The sequence below is a fragment of the Tachyglossus aculeatus genome, chromosome 4 (genome assembly GCF_015852505.1).
Source record: "Tachyglossus aculeatus isolate mTacAcu1 chromosome 4, mTacAcu1.pri, whole genome shotgun sequence".
Classification (NCBI taxonomy): domain Eukaryota; kingdom Metazoa; phylum Chordata; class Mammalia; order Monotremata; family Tachyglossidae; genus Tachyglossus; species Tachyglossus aculeatus.
This window is the reverse complement of record NC_052069.1, coordinates 118,474,694-118,491,117: the sequence shown is the minus strand read 5'-3', so window position 1 is coordinate 118,491,117 and position 16,424 is coordinate 118,474,694. Positions and strand designations below refer to the sequence as shown.

Below are 16,424 nucleotides of genomic sequence, written 5' to 3'. Positions count from 1 at the left end.
AAATTCCTCCACTCACTGGAAATTTTCTTCTCAGGTTAATAAATTCTGGATGAATTATGGCCCCAAAGGGGAAGTTTGGTTTATTAATCTACACCACAGCCAGAATAGAAGCTGCTAAACAATACAGAATTAAAGAGAGAATATTTAATCTTCAAGTTTGATATTTACAAAAGAAATGAGATTCTGTACTCTAGGTTTTTGTTTTTTTTCCCTCCAACATCAAATTTGTTCATTTTTATTTCTGGCCAGCTGCAGGATAAGAGGTACGTCATCAAATCTGAAGCTTACCAGGTTTCACTGACAGGAACTAGGTTAATCTTCTCAGGCTTCGCTGAGAGACTATTCCTTTTAATGTATACAAATAATTTCACCCAGTAATTTGAATAAGGAACTGAAGAAAAACTCATTGATATTATTAGAAGATCTGTGGTTTTAACCCCTTTTAGTACAGCAGCCTGGTCTAGTGGATAGAGCACATATCTGGGAGTCAAAAGGACCTGGGTTCTATTCTAGTCCTGGCTCAGCCACTTGTCTGCTGTGTGACCTCAGGCAAATCACTTCACTTCTCTGGGCCTAAATTCCTTCATCTGTAAAATGGGGATTAAGATCGAGAGCTCCATGTAACACAAGGACTGTGTCCATCCTGATTAGCCTGTATCTACTCCAGCACTTTAAGCACTTACTATAATAATGACGGCATTTATTAAGCGCTTACTATGTGCAAAGCACTGTTCTAAGCGCTGGGGAGGTTACAAGGTGATCAGGTTGTCCCACGGGGGGTTCACAGTCTTAATCCCCATTTTACAGATGAGGTAACTGAGGCACAGAGAAGTGAAGTGACCTGCCCAAAGTCACCCAGCTGACAAGTGGCGGAGCCGGGATTTGAACCCACGACCTCTGACTCCAAAGCCCGTGCTCTTTCCACCGAGCCACGCTGCTTCTCACGCTACTATGTGCTGGGCACTGTTCAAATACCATAAAAAGGAAAAAATAACACTGAAGTCCAAAGAGGAACAGTGGCTTATGTGAAAATATTCAGTGGCTACATGATATAAGCCAGAGAGATGTCTTCCTTTTTCTGCTAAAACAAAAATCAAAAAAGATTGTACCATCTCAGATTGGGCCTGGATGAGGGAGAATTAATCAATGGTATTTACCGAGTGCTTACTATGTGCTGAGCGCTGTTCCAAACACTTGGGAAAGTACAATATAGTAGAGTTTGCCGACCCATTCCCTGCCCACAGAGAGCTTCCAGTCCAAAGGAAGCAAGGCAGAGGGGGAAACCGTTAGTGCCCGAGGGGGGAGAAGGTTTGAATTGGTTGCCATAGGCTGGAGATGGGGCAGCCACAGCTTGTCTGCCCCGACCAGGGCCCCAGGCGAGTGTGGCGTTGGCCAGCAGCATGGCATAGAAGCAGCATGGCATAGTGGATTGGCACAGGGCTGGGAGTCAGAAGGTCATCTGCTGTAATCCTGATTCCTCCATTTGTCTGCTGTGTGAGCCTGGGCAGGTCGCTTCTCTTCTCTGTGTTTCGGTTACCTCATCTATAAAATGGGGATCGAGACTGTGAGCCACACGTGGGATAGGTACTGTGTCCAATCTGTTTTGCTTGTATCCACCTCAGTGCTTAGTACAGGACCTGGACTATAGTAAGTGCTTAACAAATACCATAATTATTATTATTGCCCAGCAGCATCAGGGGCAGGATGATTTCTCTTCTACCCCCTCAATCAATCAATCAATCGTATTTATTGAGCGCTTACTGTGTGCAGAGCACTGTACTAAGCACTTGGGAAGTACAAGTTGGCAACATATAGAGACAGTCCCTACCCAACAGTGGGCTCGCAGTCTAGAAGGGGGAGACAGAGAACAAAACCAAACATATTAACAAAATAAAATAGAATAGATATGTACAAGTAAAATAGAGTAATAAATATGTACAAACATATATCCATATATACAGGTGCTGTGGGGAAGGGAAGGAGGTAAGATGGGGGGGGATGGAGAGGGGGGCGAGGGGGAGAGGAAGGAAGGGGCTCAGTCTGGGAAGGCCTCCTGGAGGAGGTGAGCTCTCAGTAGGGCCTTGAAGGGAGGAAGAGAGCTAGCTTGGCGGATGGGCAGAGGGAGGGATGGGAAAACCCTCGAGGTATGGGGAGGGTCATACCTTCCTGGTACCCCAGAGACCCTGAAAATGCACTCATATATCTACAGCTGAATTACCATCCCGCCTCTTTTCAAAGTCCATGAGATGTTTTGAAATCAAAAAGAAAAAAGGTGTTATTGATTAGCTTAGTTCAAAGATCAATCAGCTTGCAAAGAAGCAGACACGGTGTTTTAAGGACAGAGGTTCATGATGCTCCTACAGAAGAAATGTACTGCTCTGTTGACCAGTGACCAGATTAACCAGATGGTCTCCCCCTTCTAGACTGTGAGCCCACTGTTGGGTAGGGACCGTCTCTATATGTTGCCAACTTGGACTTCCCAAGCGCTTAGTACAGTGCTCTGCACACAGTAAGCGCTCAATAAATACGACTGATTGATTGATTAACCATAGCAACCTTCATTTACTACTCTATTGGGTCAATTAAAGTACAATACGATGGCTTGTTACTTGGAGTCCTAGGTGAGAACTTAATACACTTTAATAATAAAAAAGCAAAACCCAGACCAAAAACTAGAAGCTGGGATAAGACCTTTAAGAGCTAGAACATCCAGGACACCTACCAAAACATAAATTCCTATGAAAAATTACTGAAAACATACTCTACTCAAATGATACTGCAGGCTATACCTTTAATATCAATCAGTCAGTCAATCAATGGTGTTTACTGAACACAACTTTGTGCAGAGCAGTGTACCAAGCGCTTGGGAGAGTACAAAACAACAACAGTTAGTAGGCACATTCCCTGCCCACACGAGCGTACAGTCCAGAGGACTAAAATCTACAGTCACCAACAATAGTTCTAATATTGTCACAAATTCATTTCTAAATATCCATTCATCAGCTTGAAGGTGAAAAATTGGGCAGAAGACCCTCAAATCCATCTAACCTAAAATTAAAACTGCACGTCAAGAACACTAAATTTCCCAGTTGGGTGAGGGCATACTTTTTATCAGAGAACTGGTTTTTGGTTCGGGAATTTTGTCTTCTAAAGTGAAATACCCCACCATCAAAGGACATGGTTATAATGCAAGCTGAAGAAGAATCCCATAACGGATGAGGATGTTAAGACAACCAAGGGAATGGCAGCTGAACTTAGTACTTCTCTGTAGTGGAGTATATGTTATTTAAAAGGAGAAGATAAATACTATGACTGGCTCCTACACAAGACTAGAATACTGACGGCTGTAATTAAAGATAAGGTATTGGAGAAATCAGATTATCTCCACCCCACCCCGCCCCATCTCAGTGGAATTGATATGAATTGTCCTTGCTCTCCTGGTCGAAGCATCTGATCAAGGAAGCAAGTGCAGTCCATCAATCAATCGTATTTATTGAGCGCTTACTGTGTGCAGAGCACTGTACTAAGCGCTTGGGAAGTACAAGTTGGCAACATATAGAGACGGTCCCTACCCAACAGTGGGCTCGCAGTCTAGAATGGGGAGACAGAGAACAAAACCAAACATATTAACAAAATAAAATAAATAGAATAGATATGTACAAGTAAAATAAATAGAGTAATATTAGACTCCATATTATTAGAAATTATTAGAAATATTCTCCAGGAAAGGATGCCTAACTTTTAAGAGTTCGATTCTTCTACTTCTGTCTTTAAGGCTGCTTACTGAATGATAATGGCAGTGATCACTGTGATATTTGTTAAGTGCTTCCTATGTGCCAAACACCGCGCCAAACACGTTGGGGTGGATACAAGATCATCAGGTCCCACTTGGGGCTCACACTCTAAATAGGAAGGAGAACAGGTATTTGGGTAGGGACTGTCTCTATATGTTGCCAACTTGTACTTCCCAAGCGCTTAGTAAAGTGCTCTGCACACAGTAAGCGCTCAATAAATACGATTGATGATGATGATGGATGCCCAATTTTGCAGATAAGGGGACTGAGGCACTGAGAAGTTAAGTGACTAGCCCAAGATGACACAGCAGACCGATGAGGGAGCCGGGATTAGAACCCAGGCCCTCTGACTCTCAGGGCCGCGCCCTTCCCAGTAAGCCCCTGCTTCTGTCAGTCACAGCAATCAGTATCACTGCAAAGTCCTCCTGGCTTTCTCTCAATAGCCTGCTGACAAGCTGTTCTATTCTAACTCTTTGCGTGCTCTATGTTTTCTGGGGTTGTCACCCCAAGAGTTCACTTACTGCCCTAGTGACTTTGGCCCAGCTACATTTACACCAGTTTAAGTCTCTGAGGGGGGCTGAGGTTGTGTGATTTGAGGCTGCTCATCATCATCAATCGCATTTATTGAGCGCTTACTGTGGGCAGAGCACTGTACTAGGCGCTTGGGAAGTACAAGTTGGCAACATATAGAGACAGTCCCGACCCAACAGTGGGCTCACAGTCTAAAAGGGGGAGACAGAGGACAAAACCCAACTTACTAACAAAATAAAATAAATAGAATAGATATAAAATAAATAGAATAGATCCATCCCATCCAGAGAATGTTGTGACGTTTAAATAACGACCTTGAAATAGGCCTGAAAAATGGTTATTAGAAAGAACCGGCCAGTTGGCTTGTGGTGATGGCGCGCCCTCTGGTGGCCTATACAGATATTACAACAGATATTCCAGCTATTACAACTTCTCTCAGAATTATTTGCAAAAGGGCATCATCATCATCAATCATCAATCGCATTTATTGAGCGCTTACTGTGTGCAGAGCACTGTACTAAGCGCTTGGGAAGTCCAAATTGGCAACATATAGAGACAGTCCCTACTCAACAGTGGGCTCACAGTCTAAAAGGGGGAGACAAAACCAAACATACTAACAAAATAAAATAAATAGAATAGATATGTACAAGTAAAATAAACAAATAGAGTAATAAATATGTACATACATATATACAGGTGCTGTGGGGAAGGGAAGGAGGTGGGATGGGGAGGGGGACTAGGGGGAGAGGAAGGAAGGGGCTTAGTCTGGGAAGGCCTCCTGGAGGAGGTGAGCTCTCAGTAGGGCCTTGAAGGGAGGAAGAGCTAGCTTGGCGGATGGGCAGAGGGAGGCCATTCCAGGCCCGGGGGAGGACGTGGGCCGGGGGTCGATGGCGGGACAGGCGAGAACGACACACGGTGAGGAGATTAGCGGCGGAGGAGCGGAGGGTGCGGGCTGGGCTGGAGAAGGAGAGAAGGGAGGTGAGGTAGGAGGGGGCGAGGTGATGGAGAGTCTTGAAGCCCAGGGTGAGGAGTTTCTGCCTGTGAGGAGGCAGAAGGGCATCATTTCAAGTGGAAAGCTGGCTCCACCTTTTCAGGCCCTTGGCCAAAGAAGGTCTACCAAAGATACCGAGAAGACATCCTGCGTTAGAGCTTCACTCCCCTGGGAGTTTTGAAGCTTAGTACTGAGGTGGCTCCACCCCACAACTTTAGGTAACTTTAGACTGAAGGCTCATCACGAGCAGGGAATGTTAACCGTTTAATGTTGAATGGTACTTTCCCAAGCACTTAGTAATAATAATAATAATGATGATGGCATTTATTAAGCGCTTACTATGTGCAAAGCACTGTTCTAAGCACTGGGGAGTTTACAAGGTGATCAGATTGTCCCATGTGGGGCTCACGGGCCTAATCCCCATTTTCCAGATGAGGTGACTGAGGCATGGAGAAGTGAAGTGACTTGCCCAAAGGCACACAGCTGACAATTGCCAGAGGCAGGATTTGAACCCATGACCTTTGACTCCAAAGCCCGCGCTCTTTCCACTGAGCCACGCTGCTTAGTACAGTGCTCTGCACAAAGTGCTCAATTAAGTACGACTGAATCAATACTATATTGCACTCTCCCACAGTGCTCTGCACACAGTCAGCACTCCATAAGTATATTAATTGATTTAAGCCAATAAGAACCAATACAGTTTCCTGATTACTTCCTAGGGTTGGGAAGGGTGGCATCACGGACAGCAACACAGAAAGACTCTAACAGCTACTTCAAGTTTAAATTAAAAACTGTCTTCAGACAGTATGGACAAAGATGTCACTGAAAGGTCTTCCCCGCTATTTTATCCAGAAACTGCAGCTGGTGAGTAGGTGGCTCCAGGTAATTAAAGTGCCTAGTTAAAAGTGAAAGAAGTGGAAGATGTGCAACTCTAAAGACCTGGGTTTTGCAGTCTTTCCAGAATTGCACGTGAAGTGAAAACTGTGCCTGAATGCTAAGGCAACATCACCCAACAGCACTTACGAACAAATCTGTAATTTATTTATTTATATTACATTATTATTATATTATTATTATTATATTACATTAGTCTGTCTCCTCCTCTAGAACTGAAAGCTTGTTGTGGACAGGGAATGAGTCTTTTATATTGGTACACTGTACTCTCCCAGGTGCTTAATATAGTGCTCTGTTCGCAGTAAGCGCCCCCACTTCCCACCCCACAGCACTTATGCATACATCCACAATTTATTTATTTATACTAATTTCTGTCTCATCAGCATCAATCGTATTTATTGAGCGCTTACTGTGTGCAGAGCACTGTACAAAGCGCTTGGGAAGTACAAGTTTGCAACATATAGAGACAGTCCTTACCCAACAGTGGGCTCACAGTCTCCCCTACTCTACACTGTAAGCTAATTGTGGGCACGGAGTGTGTGTTTATTGTTGATTATACTCTCCCAAGTGTTTAATACAGTGTTCTGCACACAGTAAGTGCTCAATAAATAAGGCTGAATGAATATGACTGACGTTCGCTTAATGTCCCTGAACTCCAAAAGACTGAAATTCCAAGATTCATCCCTCGCAACTTGATTTTAGTGCAAAATTTAAGAAAGCCTATGCTATCCCAGGCACTGCAGAACTCATAGGTGACATGAATTTCAAGCAAGACATAAATGCTGACCTATACTGCTAGAATCCCTGAGTCAAAAGGAAGGAGACAAAAAGCGCCTTAATTACACCTCCTGCCAAGTTACCGTATGTTACCATGCAAGATATGGGGGCTGGAAATCACTAGGCATATCTGGATGCCCTGAAAACTTCATTAAGGCTCTAAGACTGCTTCATGATGGCATAGCTGGGCGGGACAGAGCCAGAGATGCCCAGTCCAAGCTGTTCCCCAATGCCAATGGAGTAAAGTGGAGATGTGCGGTGATCCCAGCCCTTTCAACTTGTTCTATGCAGCCATGCTGCAGGATATACCAGGAAACCTGGATGCAATTGCTAGAAAATACTATGGTACCTCTCAGAAACCCTTCTAAGTCACCGGAGAAGAGAAGCAGCGTGGCCTACTGGATAAAGCCTGGTCCTAGGAGTCAGAAGGGTTTGGTAATCCCAGCTCCGCCATTTATCTATGTGGCTTTTGACAAGTCACTTCACTTCTCTGTGCTTCAGTTCCCTCATCTGTAAAATGGGAATTAAGACTGTGAGCCCCAAGTGGGACACGGACTGTATCTTCCCCAGTGCTTAGTACAGTGCCTGACACAAAGTGAGCACTTAACAAATACCATAAAAAGGGACAGATCATCATCCAAAGTCCTAAGCACAGTCATTCAACGATTACTGCATGCAAATGACTATGCCTTAGAGAGGCACACACACCCAAGAAGAGATGTAGCTTAAACCGATCTACCAAATCACGCAGGAGGCATGGGCTGACGTAAATCCAAAGAAACCGAGGCAATGTATAAGCCTGACACACACTCAAACCAAAACATAAAGTGGCAACACAGAGAAAAATGCTGTCAGGATTCTGTTACTTATGCAGCACACTGGCTAACACCACAAAGAAGTGAAAATTGAATCAAGAAGGCTGGAACAAACTACCCAAGTGTAGTGACAGCACAGCATCTGACTCCAAATGAAATGTAAAGGTCAACAGTGCTGTCGTGTTGTCCAGCCTACCAATACAACTGTGAAGCTCAGACCACAACGCAGGTGCCGCATCTGACTCCTTAAGCAGTTCCTTCAGTGTCATTGCCGGGCCAGAGTCATATCAAACGGCAAAGCAAGTTCCTGGACAACCAAGCTCTGGAAGGTACTCAGCCTCCCAGCCTCGAAGTTATGCTCACCTTAACCAAAGCTATGAGGGTAGAACACCTAGAGAGAATGAGCAACTACAGGACGGCCAGACACCCGCTGTAGGGAGAGATGAAATTGGGAAATGGAAAGCGAGGATGGCAGAGGAAACTTTCAAAGGACGCAGAAAAACAAAGCTTCAGACAATGCTGCATCCCCACTGAAAGCTGAGACTCAGTTGCTGAGGGTAGACCAACACAGCATCCTGCTATCAAGAAAGGAGTGTCTCTTTTCAAGCAAAATCTTCCAATGGAAACCAGAGACAGGGATACAGAAGAAAAAAAAGTGACAGGCACTGCAGAAATTAGGCATAACAAAATAAACAAGAGATAGTCATTTTGTGTGCACAATGGGGCTGGGGCAGTAGGCCTTGTATTGGCTTTTTCACCACACACAAATACACGTGCACATGGGTGTGTACGTCTGGGTGCTTCCAAACGAGAAGTCACACCTTGATGTCTACCAGGAGCTAGCACTTTAAAGTGCAGCCTACTAAGTATGGACTATCCTAATATGTTTGTTATCTATGTAGGATTTTTTAATAGTGCACACGGGTGCTACATGGAAGACACTGTGAAATTACTCAAACAGGGCTGTAAAACTGTCTGTGCAATCACTAAAATTTAACTGCCCAAACCAGATGATTTGACAGAGCAATTTTTGGTTATCTATGTTGCACCACTTTTCTGTCTTTATTCTCCCTCCTGAGGACACGTCTTGCAGAGTATTAAAATTGCCAGGAGAGAAGAAGTCTCTGATTCTGAAACCAGTTGAAAATTTAAGAATCAGAGACTTCTGAAGCCAGTTGGAAATGTAAGAGAAACCACCAGGCCCTTGCAGTAACTACTTCATAAGCACTAGAAAAAGCAGAGAAAAAGTGATAATAACATTAATGGTTTTGTCTCCTCTGCTCTTCTGCAGTTGCGCCTCATCCAGTTCCTTCTCCATTTTCTCTCTTTCCTGGCGCAAATCACTCAGTTCTTCATCAAGCCATTTCATCCTCCTGACCAGCTTACGGTTCTCGGTATCTTTCGTCAGGTTGTCCGATTGTAGCTCTGCTAAAACAGTTTCTTTTTCCATCAAAGTGACCTGATAATCTTCGGCCCCCTAGAAGAGACAGACACATTAGGACTTATAAGGAAACTTAGAGAAGCAGTGTGGCCTTGTGGATAGAGCACAAGCCTGAGGGTCAGGAGGACCTGGGCTCTAACCTCGCTCTGCCACTTGCCTACTGGGTGACCCTGGGCAAGTCACTCAACTTTTCTGGGCCTCATCTACCTCATCTGTAAAATAAGGATTACAACCATGAGCCCCATACGGGACAGGGACTCTGCCCAACCTGATTTGCTTTTATCCCCCCAGCACTTAGCACAATGCCTGGCACACAATGCTTAACAAATACCACAATTATTATTATTATTATTATTATTATTATTGTCTGCTATGTGACCTTGGATGAATCACTTCACTTCTCTGGGCCTGTTACTTGATCTGTAAAATGGGGATTAAGATTGTGAGTCCCACGTGGGACATGGACTGTGTCTAACCTGATTAGCTCAAACCCGATTAGCCTGTATCTACCCCAGCGCTTAGAACAGATGCGCTTAAACTATGACACAAAAAAACAAAAAGCTGAGAAGCCCTCCATCCCCTTACCATTTGGCAACAGATCTAAAAAAGCAAAACAGAGAGTTTGGGAACCTAAAGGGAATATTTCAAAGCCGGTCATCTGAGGGCTGAGATTAGAGGGTGCCAGTGAGGCCATTTGACTTCTACTTCTAGCAGAAGTCCAAAGGATCAAACCCAAATTGGCTCAGGAGAAAGTTGTCGGCATCAGACGGTAACGGAGTGGCCTCAATGGAATGAGCTGGGAACAGTTTCGGCCGAAAGGACAGAGCACCGGACTACAATAGCGCCTTTCTTGGAGTGACACTTGAGACTGCTCCCGGAGATGGGTCACGGTGAAAAACGACTGGCAAGCCAGCCTCGTCAGGGGGACAGACCTTAGACTGCATTTCTATTACGCTGCTGTTTTTCATTGGAACAAGATCGACTTACCGTAGCTGGAAGTCAATAAAGGAAGTTCTGCTGCTTCAGGGGCACAAAAAGATCTCAGTAACTGGCCCATATTGGAACACTTTTTATTTAGAGTGAGCTCCTGAACAGCAAGGTCTTGCAATGACGTGGAGCTGCCAAGCATGGAGGCAATGGGGATCAGAGCTCAGCTGTGATGGTGCGGGTACCTGGTCTGGATAACTGATTAAGAAAATGCCTGAGACTCTCTTTTCTGGAGAGCTTAGGCCTGGAGCATGCTCCAAGGCTGCCACAGAAAAAGATACAGAGATTTCCTGCAAGCCAAACTCAAGCCACGCTGTGGGCAGGGAATGTGTCTGTTATTATATTGTGCTCTCCCAAGCGCTTAGTGCAGTGCTTTGCGTACAGTAAGCGCTAAATGAATGATACTGGCACTTGGGTACTTGAGGCACGAGACAGGCCCTCCTGCTCTTTGGGCTTTTGAAGAAGGAGGCACTGCCGCTACCAAGGAAAAATGTGGTAGGCAAAAGGTAGCTTTAAGGACCAAACAATGACCAGTGCTAACCTGCAAGTGCACAGTGTGGACTGGCCACCCGCCTCACACTTAAGCCTCTACATACACACTCACCGTACAAGCCGAAATTGACAGGACTATCTGTTTTCAGCAGGACCTTTCACTGTCATATAGAGGTGGGGAATTTACCCCCTCTAAATCCTAACTTTTCTAAGGCATGGTAGCCATTTTCTTATAATTTAAGAGCAAAGGACCACACGCTTGGCACTGTCTCAGAAGCAGCGTGGCTCAGTGAAAAGAGCACGGGCTGCGAAGTCAGAGGTCATGGGTTCAAATTCCAGCTCCGCCAATTGTCAGCTGTGTGACTTTGGGCAAGTCACTTAACTTCTCTGTGCCTCAGTTATCTCATCTGTAAAATGGGGATTAAGTCTTGTGAGCCCCCCATGGGACAACTTGATCACCTTGGAACCTCCCCAGCGCTTAGAACAGTGCTTTGCACATAGTAAGCGCTTAATAAATGTTGTCATTATTATAATCATAGTAAAATACTTTCCTCCTTTCTTGAAGTCCCATTTTTTTTTGTTTTGTTTTATTTTATGCTGTCGAGTTGTTTCCAACCCATAGCAACTCCATGGATACATCTCTCCTAGAACGCCCCTCCTCCATCTGCGTGTATCCAAAGAGTTTTCTTGGTAAAAATATGGAAGTGGTTTACCAATGCCTCCTTCCACGTAGTAAACCTGAATCTCTGCCCTTGACTTTCTCCCATACTGCTGCTGCCCAGCATAAGTGAGTTTTGACTTGTAGCAGATTGCCTTTCACTTGCTAGCCACTGCCCAAACTAGGAATGGAATAAATATGCCTCTGTTTGACTCTCCCTCCCACAGCTGAGACTGGTAGAATCCTGGAAACTCTCCAGGTGCAATCCTGAAAGGGTAGAAGTCCCCACAGGCTATCCCAATGAAGACAGAGGGAGAAAGAGAGAGAGAGGGAGGGAGGGAGTGTGTGTATGTGTGTGTTGGGGGGGCGGTGGCAGGGGGGCAAGACCTGCGTTCTTATCCTGCCTCCGCCACTTTTCTGCTGTGTGACCAAGGAGAACTCACTTAACTCATTTACCTCCTCTGTAAAATGGTGATTAAGACTGTGAGACCCATGTGGGAAATGGACCAGAAAGGCTGGTCACCAGGGTTAGCCCATAGGCTGGGCACCCCAAAGGAAGAAGGAAGGCTGGGAGGTGGTGAAGAGAGGGCACTTAGGCAAGAGGGAGAGGAAGAGGCAAGGTAGAGTAGGAGCTGCAGCTATTAAGGATAAAGGTAAGAACAATTCTCTACCCCTTTGTAGTCCAAACCTCCTAAGCCCCCACCAACATCCTCCATTCCTCCTCTCTCCCTTCCCCCCATCCCATCCTTGACCAAGGTAGCCCTGCCAGAACAGCCCTCAAGGTCCACGGTCCAGACTTCAGCTTGGCTCTGCCAGCAGCAGTTGTGCAGGAAAAGGGAGGGAGCTTTCCAGGGACTTTCCAGGGGCTGCAAGAATGGCAACAGCTCCAGGAAAGGGAGACGGAGGTGGGGAGGAGGGAGCAAAACCTTGCCCTCCAGGCCTAAGGCTGAAACAGATGGCAACAGTCCCCACCCAACCCACCCAATGCAACATCCACTTTTTTTCTTTCCTCCACATGATCCCCCAGCAAGGAAAAAAATTGCAACACTAATGAAAACTTCCATTAAAGCTAATTTACCACATTTCCCCTATATTTCAATCAGTCAATAAATCACATTTATGAGTGCATACTGTATGCAGAGCAGTGTACTAAGAGCTTGGGAGACAATAACAATATAACAGAGTTGGTACATGTTAACGTTTCCAACCAGGGAAAAAAATGAATCATTCTGATTATGAACCTAGCAATGTCTTAAATAGATTTAATGTCTACTTGAAATATATCTTTACCCTGTGGGGGTTGGAGAGATTATTTGGCAAATTGTTCTGGTAGACAAATATACATTCATTTCTAATTATTCATAACAGGAACATACTGAGCAGGAGATAGTTTTTGTTGGGTTTTTTCTCAATTTACCTTGAATTTCAGGAGCTGTGCTTTATGGGCAGCTTCTCTTTGTTTAGCTAAGGAAGAAATCAGGTCTTCGATTTCAGATGAAAGTTCTTCAGTCTTTTGGAAAAATAAAAAGGAATTCTGAGAATATAATTACTTTCTTGCCCCCAAAATCTTCTCATATTGAATAATCCCTTGGGATTGTACTGAGTGGGAGTATAAGTAATCCGATTTGGCACATTTTCATAGAAGTACCACAAATCTGAGAATTACTAGGGTGCTGGGACTATGCTTTCTTTCAGAGTCCACCATATCTTTTTCTACCCCAAGGGTGTCAGAGGTAGGGAGAGGCACCCTTAAAACCAGAGGACACATGCAATAAGGATGAAAAAGAGAGCTAATTCCCAATCACAAGGAAAAATCAAACACCATCATCTCAGATTCCAAGGATAAGCAACCAATCAATCGTATTTACTGAATGCTTACTGTGTGCACTGTAGTAAGCGCTTGGAAGAATACAATATAACAGCTGGTAGACCCATTCCTGGTCCACAATGAGCTCACAGTCTAGAGAGGGGGACATTGATATAAATAAATTACAGGTGTGGACCTAAGTGCTGTGGGGCTGAAGGTAGGGTGAATATAGGGAGCACATCAGAGTGACACAGACAGGAGAGCGATAAGAGGAAATGGGGGCTTAGTCAGTCCTCTTGGAGGAGATGTGTCTTCAATAATGTTTTGAAGGTGGAGAGAGTAATTGTTTGTTGGAAATGAAGAAGGAGGTTGTTCCAGGCCAGAGGGAGGATGTGGGTGAGAGGTCGGAAGAGAGACAGATGAGCTCCATGTACAGTGAGTAGGATGGCCTTAGAGGAGCGAAGTGTGTGGGCTGCGTTGTAATAGCAGAGCAGGGAGGTAAGGTAGGAGGGGGTAAAGTGATTGAGTGCTTTAAAATCGATGGTAAGGAGTTTCTGTTTGGTGCAGAGGTGGATAGGCAACCACTGGAGATTCCTGAGGAGTGGGGAAACATGGACTGACTGTTTTTGTAGAAAAATGATCTCGGCAGCAGAATAAAGTATGAACTGAAGTGGGGACAGACAGGAGGCAGGGAGGGCAGCAAGGAGGCCGATACTGTAATCAAGGTGGATTAGAATAAGTGCTTGGATTAATGTAGTAGTAGTTTGGATGGAGAGGAAAGGGCGGATTTGAGCACTGTTGTGAAGGTTGAACAGACAGGATTTGGTGATAGATTGAATATATACGTTGAATGAGAGAGAAGAGTCTAGGATAACGACAAGGTTATGGGCTTGAGAGACAGGAAGGATGGTGGTGCTGTCTATAGTGATGGGAAAATCATAGGGAGGACAGGGTTGGGTGGGAAGATAAGAAGTTCTGTTTTGGATATGTTAAGTTTGAGGTGTCAGATAGGAGATCTATGAGACAACAGTGTCAGTGAAACTGAGGTTGGATAATGTTTCCAGGAGGGAATGGTCAGCAGTGTCAAATGGCATGCTGTTTCTTATTAACTTTCTCAGAATGAAATTGCAACCAACATCCTCTCTATCCCTATGGTCACAGAATGACTGATGTGGGATCTCCCGCCATGAATGACAGACAAGTCTTGGTCCAGTCATAAAGACCAAGTACCTGGGTGAAGGAATTGATTCTGGTGCTCTCAGGTTTGCACCAGACCACTAGCCTTCCATGACCTGGACTGATTATGCTACCATTGCGGTAGCAGGTGACCAAGGATGCCAGGTGGACGCAACAATTCAATGTTCAAAACATATCTGCTGCCCAAGTTGCTACCTGCAGCCCAGTGTCACTGCTCTACCAGAGAACCAGCTGGGGGTTTAACGAGTTTGACAGCTTCGGCCTCCCTGCCCTACCTCCACTTACTCTACATCAACCGGGAATCCATTCTCTTATCTAGTGAGGCCTGTCACCATTCACTTTTCCACACACTTCGCTCCTCTAATGCTAACTTTCTCACAGTACCTCGATCTCATCTCTCTCACTGCCAAGCCCTTGCCCATGTCCTCCTTCTGGCCTGAAACACCTTTTCTCCTCAATTCCAATGGACAATGACTCTCCCCCCCTCAAAGCCTTACTGAAGGCACATCTCCTCCAAGAGGCCTTCCCTGACTCAGTCCCCCTTCCCTCTTCTCCCACTCCCTTCTGCTGCACCCTGACTTGCTCCCTTTATTCATCCCCCATCCCAGTTCCACAGCACTTGTGTAAATATCTGCAATTTATTTATTTACATCAATGTCTGTCTCCCCCTTTAGACTGTAAGCTCATTGTGAACAGGGAATCTGTCTGTTTACTGTTATATTGTAGTCTTTCAAGCACTTAGAACAGTGCTTTGCGATCAGTAAGTGATCAATACATATGATTAAATGAATAAATGAATGAATCCACTGACAATGCTGATGGAAGTACTCCCTATCAAGCCTCTACCTCAAACACTTCGACCACATCAGTCAGTCAACTGTATTTGAGTGCTTACTGTGTCAGAGCACAATACTAAGAGCTTGGATATGATTCTCTGCATACTGCTCTGGAAAATTAGAGCTAGGGTGAAGCCGTATGAATTCACATTCATCAGCCTAGATACATTCAAAGTAATGGAGTATCGCAAAACATACCTCTTTCTCTTTTGCTTTTAGTGCTATAGTTAGACCTTGAATCGTTTTATCCCTTTTCAACCCGTTTTTCTTTTCAAGAGCAATTTCACATTCTTTCTCTTGCAGATCCTCTTGAAGAGACTAAATTAGATTAGAAGAAAGATTCACTAAGTCGACAAGTTCTACCCAAAATGCACTGTAAATATATATCTTTAAGAACACACTCAAATGCAGTTTTCCTATCTTATTCATGTCAAGCTATGATTAATGTTTCCAAGGAAAGCGGAACGTAAGGAGGCAGCTCCAAGTTACCGCATTACTGCTGGCGGTGAAAGGAATATGGGGAAGGAAAAGTACAGCTGAAAAGGCAGCTATCCCCAGGAGAAGATCTCAAATACCTCTTTGAATCTGAATACATTCACATGAGAGCACTCTCTGGTGAACACCAAGGTTATTTGAGGAAAATGTAAACTATTAACTTTATCCCTGAATGTCTGCAAAGAATTTAACTCGATCAAGTTTGAACAACGGTATTTTTACGCAGAGAATAAAAGTACAGAGAATGGTGCTATAAATCTCATATTAATTAAACTATGATTTAAACATACCTGCATTCTCTTTTCAAAGCAATTTCTCTCATTTCTAAATTCCGTTTTAACAGCCTAAGAGAACAAAATAATTGTTAATTCCAAAAGAAAATGCACTAAAAACATTTCCCCCATAAGCACTCACATTAAGCATTATCAATTAGCATGAGAGCTTCATTTACTTAATTTACAACTCTTCATTTGGATCTCATTAAAACAAAAGTCCCTCCAAATCAAGTTTGGGATGCTAAAAATGATACAGGAAAGCAGTGCGTTGTCACCAGGAACAAAGCATGACAGGAAATGATCAATGAGTCTTGGTTATACAACCCAAAAGGCAGTAAATGAAAGGGAACTGGAATCATGACTCGGAGAGTTGGGGAATGGAAAGAGCGAAGATGGAGGATAGAAAGGACAGTCCAGGAAAGGAACTTAAAAAT

General features: G+C 44.4%; 1 protein-coding gene and 1 non-coding gene across 4 annotated transcripts in view; both read right to left on the bottom strand.

Moving 5' to 3' along the window:
- The window catches only part of CDK5RAP2 (CDK5 regulatory subunit associated protein 2), a 135,010-nt gene that overhangs the window by 70,337 nt on the left and 48,249 nt on the right, over nt 1-16,424 (bottom strand). For all 3 annotated transcript variants that reach the window (XM_038744556.1, XM_038744557.1, XM_038744558.1), the window contains 4 exons: nt 16,006-16,059; nt 15,419-15,538; nt 12,798-12,890; nt 9,061-9,279 (listed from right to left, as the gene is read on the bottom strand). In XM_038744556.1, the coding sequence (XP_038600484.1) occupies nt 9,061-9,279; nt 12,798-12,890; nt 15,419-15,538; nt 16,006-16,059 (486 nt within the window). The remainder of the gene's footprint in view (nt 1-9,060; nt 9,280-12,797; nt 12,891-15,418; nt 15,539-16,005; nt 16,060-16,424) is intronic.
- LOC119928017 lies at nt 11,520-11,657 on the bottom strand. Its single transcript, XR_005450978.1, has one exon. It is a non-coding gene; the product is annotated as a small nucleolar RNA SNORA7 (small nucleolar RNA).